The following is a 6,000-nucleotide window of genomic DNA, read 5'->3' on the forward strand; positions in this document are numbered from 1 at the left end:
CATCAAGTCGTAAGCGAAGCCTCAATCCTGGGGATGATCTGCACGCCACTGCAGAGTATTTTTGAATCGTCTCACACACACCCCTCATGATGGCTGGTTATATGAGTTATAGTTCTGTTTCTCGGAAGGCCGTCCAAGTCCTAAAGAAAACACGCATGCACATTAACGCCACGTTTGGATCGCAGAGTCAGCCCTGCTTGACTCAGTGAGAACAAGTCCCAGTTTTATGCCTCGTCTTCTTCGCCGTCCATCGGAGTGCAATGGCTGCCTTGCAGAGCTGTGGAAGTGGGTTTGGGCTCGTTAGGTTCAGATTGGACTCATTACGCCGGCTGCTCTTTGTTTCCCTGCAGCTTTCTGTCAAGGTCCCCCAGACGTTCTCTAATTACAGTTTATTTATTAACCAGCAAACATTAGAACCGGGTTTCCATATCCTGGTTCTCGGAACCCGTTTTACATGTTTCTCCACTTAAAACACGCCTGATTCATATGAATGGATCATTAACAGGCTGGTGCTGAACTTGATGGCCTGCTGAGGATTTAACTCAATCATCTGAACGAGCCGCACAACCACACTCTAAATAAGGTACAAGTGGAATAATACGCAAAGAGAAGGTTTGTCTGGGATTGCTGGTGGTATTGGAAATGGAAAGCAAAGATCTGAAAAATCTTTGCTTTTCTTAAGATTTTCTAGCTGCTGTTCGGTCGACATGATGTAGCCAAGTGTAGGAATTATGATGGCTAACAGGTGAAGTGATGAACGTTGACTGTCAGGATGGCTTCTTTTCTAGTCGGCCATGTTGGTTTACTCTGAACTCAGGTTTGATCTTGATGTTTTGGGAGTTTTTCCGTCTGACATCTGAACGTCGGTGGTCTTTAGGATGGCTTTCCCCCAAGCATGGCTAGTTTGCTTTAATCGAACTCTAGTTCGTTTGCCAAGAAGGTCTGGTTTGTTTGGAGATGTGTGAACGTACAATCAAACTCTAATGCGGACGGAAAAAAGCTAACTTTGTTCCGCCTAAAAACCTCGGTCTTGGTTCGGTTGAAGTGAACTCTGGTGTGGATCAAATGACACGTGTGAAAGCGAACTGCAGCTGAAAATGTGACAAATGTTGCCATTTTGGTTCCCAGTTGAACCGAATCTACCAGACTATCAGCTGGGAAAATACCTTAAAAAATTTCCATTTGAACCAGGCAGTAAACTGGTTCCATCTGAAGTATGAACTTCTGTTCTAGCAGATGTTAATGCTGGTTCTGGTGGAAAGATTTCAGAACTCAACCATTCTCCTCTTTCAAGCAAAAACATCCAGTAAATGATTTTGAGTTTGTAAAAACCAAACATTTTCTAACTTCACAGCGTCTTCAGCTTCGCCTGAGGTGCTGTAAACCCGTTTGTTATGTCCTCAGATGTTGCCGGCGTGTTCCTGTGTCCGCCAGCAGCCTTGGACCTGGGTGTGGGGCTCCTGTGTGAGATGTTTGACCTGTGGGGGCAGCTGGGAGCCGGGCTCCTCGCTCTCACCCAGTGGCTGATGGGAGAAGAGGATGACAGCGATGAAGACGAGGCAGAGGAAGCTTCCTGTCTGGTGAGACTTTTGGTTTCATGGTGATGTTTCTGGTTTTTTGACAAAAAAAATAAAAGTTTGTCTGGACAATAAATCAATAACAATATATATTGCGAGAGACATGTGATTAATATCAATAGATAATACATATGATAAAATTTTTAATATTCAAAAAATAGATTATTAACTGAACTTTAACCGCTCAACCTCTTGCAGCCGGTGGAATCAGCTCACTCACTCATTCTATGGTTGCCTGGCAACCCACTCATTCTATGGTTGCCAGGTAACCCACTCATTCTATGGTTGCCTAGCAACATCCTGTTGAGTAACTTGCGCAGCAGCAGTTTCATGTTTTGCCTCATAACTGCTAAAAAATAAAAAACGACCACATGAGGTGAAAACTAGAGAAACCAGGAAATGTCACAGCACCAGTTTGGTAGAAATTTTAGATATTTAAAACAAAAAACTAATCAATAATTATTGATATTGACTGATATGAAATGCTTATGTTGTGATAAGCCATGTGTTTCACTTATCACAACATGTTTCTGTCTCGTAATTATTATCCAGGCCTTTGGAAATAATATCTGGTTCCATCAGATATGGTGTTTTGTTGACGTGAAATTAAGCTGGTTTAATGTTTAAAAAGGAGAAAATCAAAGTTTTCCAGCTTGTTGATCTTGTTTTGTTCTGCTCACATTAGCAGACTAAACAGTCGTGGGTTGTTAGTCACCAAGGTTTCTGCTCTCCAGCAAACTGCCACTTATTTGGGCTTTTCACAAAGATAGAAGTCAAGGTCAAAGATGTTTAAATGTACAATTATAATAAAAGGAAAGTACACCCTGTTTCCATTTTAAGGCTTTACATAACAGGACATAATAAAAATTATCTGGTTTTTACAGAGGAACAGCAAATTTAGAACCTAAAATCTAAATTTAACCAAAGGTTTCTAAACTGTTATTTACTTAACTATAATAAAATAAGTGTAGATAATTATCAGTGTGACCATTTCTATAAAAGCTGGACCAGATCCCAGGTCTGAGTTTAGTTGCAGCAGTCTGGGATGGTTGTAAGGCCTCAGAAAGAGCTAAAGTCAGGCTAAGCTATGGTAATACAACTTTTTCTCTGGTTATTATGACTTTTTTGATGTTTTATTCTCATATTGCAGTGTTTTTCTGGTAGTATTAAAACTTTAATCTCGTATTTTGACTTTTTTTTCTTCGCTGGTTAATATTATGACTTTTGTCTAACTTTATTCTTGTGATATGGCGTTTTTTGTCGTACAACTTTATTCTTGTATTACATTTGTCTGGTACTATTAGAACTTTATTCTTGTATTATTACAAATTTATTTTGGTTATTTTATGACTATTTTGGATGTTATTATGTCTGTAGTCTCGTAATGTTTTTTTTTCTTATCTGATTATTGCAACTTTATTCTCTAAATATTATGTTTTTCTTGTGTGACCTATTTCTATTACCACCTTATTTTGTTGATGACTTTATTCTGGTAACATTATAGTTTATTTGCATACATATTTTTAACTTTTTTTTAATAATATTATAATTTTATTCTCTTAGTATGACTTGTTTTTGTCGTACGACTTTATCCTGATAATATTATGACTTCATTGTTGTATGAAATTGTACATTTTCTTGTAATGTTATGAGTTTTTATTTATTCTTTGGCTCTGATCCTCAATCGCCTGAAACCAGGCAGTGAATAAAATCTGTAATCCGGTTCTGAAGTCTGGTCCGGTTAACTCTGATCCGTTCTGCTGTGACCAGGATGAAGAGGACTTCCTGTTTGAGAAGGGCGAGCTGAACCTTTGGGCCGAGCCGCTGCAGTGGGTGCAGCTGCTGCACCGACACCTCCGCTCCCTCCTGACCCGTTTGGGTCAGAACCAGGCTGTTGATCCGGACCAGGTGGGTCGGATCCAGACGCAGGCCCGGGCCAAACTCCTCGCCTCCCAGCAGGCTCTGGACCGCCTGCCGGCGCTACCGCAGTTCTGCTGCTCCGCGGCGCTCGCACGGCTGACGCTGCGGCGCCGCAGGGCGGAGCTGGTTCTGGATCTGCTGCACAGGGTCCAGGCAGCGGGTTCAGAACTGTAAGAATTTAGACTATTTGTAACCTGGTTTATGTTTTATTCCACCAATCAAGGTGTTTTATTTGTTATTAAAATCAGATTTTTAATTAATTTGTTCTTGAATCTTCTCTATCGAGTCTTTTCAGTTTTTATATTAGGTGATAAATCAACAATAAACAGTTTATAACGGTTTGCTTCTAAATAAAAGAATTAAAAGTTTACCATGCATGTGATTCCAGCCCCCCGTTAATCTGATATCTCTAAATAAAATCCAGTAAAACCAGTTACACTCTGATCCCCAAACTAAACTCTCTAAAATATAAGATATTAAACTTTGTAACTTGTTTACTGTAAATTCAGTGTTTTTCTGCTGATGTTATTTTCAAGTAGTTAAAAATAATATGTCACACTAAAACACCACTCAAAATTCAAATTATATGTTTTTGTTTGCTGCTCCTGTATGGTTAAAATCAGTAACCATGGTAACAGCAGTATGATGTAGGCTAATTACAAATGATGCTAAAGCTAACCGGTATTTTACATAGATACTGGCAGAGCAGCTCAGGAATCATGAATATCTGGTGTTGGGATTCGGGAGCCTCAAGTAAAAAACGTTCAGGGCCCCAAAAAGTCTTCGGCCGGCCCTGAAGCGGAGGGGCGACACGTCAGCAGCGTTCGCGCTCCTGCAGCGTGTTTCTACGAGGAGAGGCTGAATTTACAGCAGCGTCTTCGTCTGGTGTCACTGCAGAGGTCATTAAGAGGCAGGAACAATGGACACCTGTCTGTCTCACTGTCTCTCTCCTGTCTCTCTCTCTCCTCTCTCTCTTCTGTCTGTCTCTCTACTGTCTCTCTCATGTCTCTCTCCTGTCTCTCTCTCTGTCCTGTCTCTCTCCTCTCTCTCTCCTGTCTTTCTCTTGTCTCTCTCTCCTGTCTCTGTCTCTCCTCTCTCTCTGTCCTGTCTCTCTCCTGTCTCTCCTGTCTCTCTCTCTCCTGTCTCTCTCCTGTCTCTCTCTCTCCTCTCTCTCTCCTGTCTCTCTCCTGTCTCTCTCTGTCCTGTCTCTCTCTCTCCTCTCTCTCCTGTCTCTCTCTCTCCTGTCTCTCTCCTCTCTCTCTGTCCTGTCTCTCTCCTCTCTCTCCTGTCTCTCTCTCTCCTCTCTGTCTCTCCTCTCTGTCTCTCTCATGTCCTGCTACAGTAAAACTGATGTAATGTTTTGGAACGGGCCGCCTGACGTTCCCACTCAATAAAACCGAGCCTTCCGATGTTCCGCGCGGTTTCTGCAGAGGACATGTTCGAGGGATTTCTGTCCTCCACATTAAACTATTGTCCACAGCTTTCTGCCCCGGGGCAACCCTCAGACTAATTTTAGGGTTGGTAGTAGTAGATTCCAGCCTCTTATGTCACTTGTTTTCCCCCTGGTTGCTGTTTTTTTAGTTTTTTGAACCAAACTTGTGCGTATTTTCAGTCCTGTCGTAAAGAGACATATTTTGCAACCACTCCTTGAATTATGACAATGTATGTGTTGCAAAAACCAGCAATTTCTGGTCATATGTGTGGCACTGAGTTATTTTTATGGCCTCCTGACTGAAATATCTGCCATTTAAAGCCCCATCCTTTGCTGCCAACTCTGCAGTTTTTCTTCTGTGGTTTTTATTTTTTTTAATTGATAAAACTCCAAAAGTAGAATTAGTACAGTTTGACATTTTCATGAAAATTATTGCACTAAATACTTATAATATCCATATAATATCGTTAAATAATTTAGACCAGTGGTGTCCAAACTGCGGCGCATGGGCCATTTGCAGCACTATGAATGAGTTTTTTGCGGTCTGGGGGCCACTTATGGCCCATTGCAAGTTTATATATTCTTAAAGGGAAAATGTTACATGCAACAAAAAATGTATATTTTATTTCATAAGTTTTGTTACAAACGTATAGCGAGAGTTTCTGAGAAGTTCTGTTTGCATTTTGTCACAAGATGGCGAGCTTGAGAATGAAGGCGCTCTGGTCAGGTGAGACCAAAATGAGATTTTTTTTCTTGCCCAGTGTTTGTGACACAGAACTAATAGTTTTGCATAACATGGTGGCAGGAAAGATGGAAGAGTTTCAATCCAGACGACGTCAGTAGGAGCTACTTTAAAAATGTCTCCAGTCCTTGAGAGTCGGTGTCATGTAATTTTTAGATGCGTCTCAGATTCATCACACCTGTATCAAAGTAGATCATTAGCAGAACTTGGAAGGAACCAGACTGCATGCCGACGAGGTTTCAGGACTAAAACACCCAGAATGGTTCAGTCAAAGCCCAGACTTTGATAAAACTCAGAATTTGCATCCAGGACTTGAAATATAACTTTCA

General features: G+C 41.1%; 1 protein-coding gene across 1 annotated transcript in view; it reads left to right on the forward strand.

The window, feature by feature from the left end:
- The window catches only part of LOC106958949 (thyroid adenoma-associated protein homolog), a gene marked incomplete at its 5' end in the record, with an annotated part of 34,955 nt that extends 31,198 nt beyond the window's left edge, over window positions 1–3,757 (forward strand). The window contains 2 exons of the mRNA XM_015051141.1: window positions 1,405–1,580; window positions 3,348–3,757. Of these exons, the coding sequence (XP_014906627.1) occupies window positions 1,405–1,580; window positions 3,348–3,671 (500 nt within the window). The remainder of the gene's footprint in view (window positions 1–1,404; window positions 1,581–3,347) is intronic.
- Window positions 3,758–6,000: the final 2,243 nt, after the last annotated feature.

The sequence above is a fragment of the Poecilia latipinna genome, unplaced genomic scaffold (genome assembly GCF_001443285.1).
Source record: "Poecilia latipinna isolate Pla-1442-1.1 unplaced genomic scaffold, P_latipinna-1.0 Scaffold1033, whole genome shotgun sequence".
Lineage (NCBI taxonomy): Eukaryota > Metazoa > Chordata > Actinopteri > Cyprinodontiformes > Poeciliidae > Poecilia > Poecilia latipinna.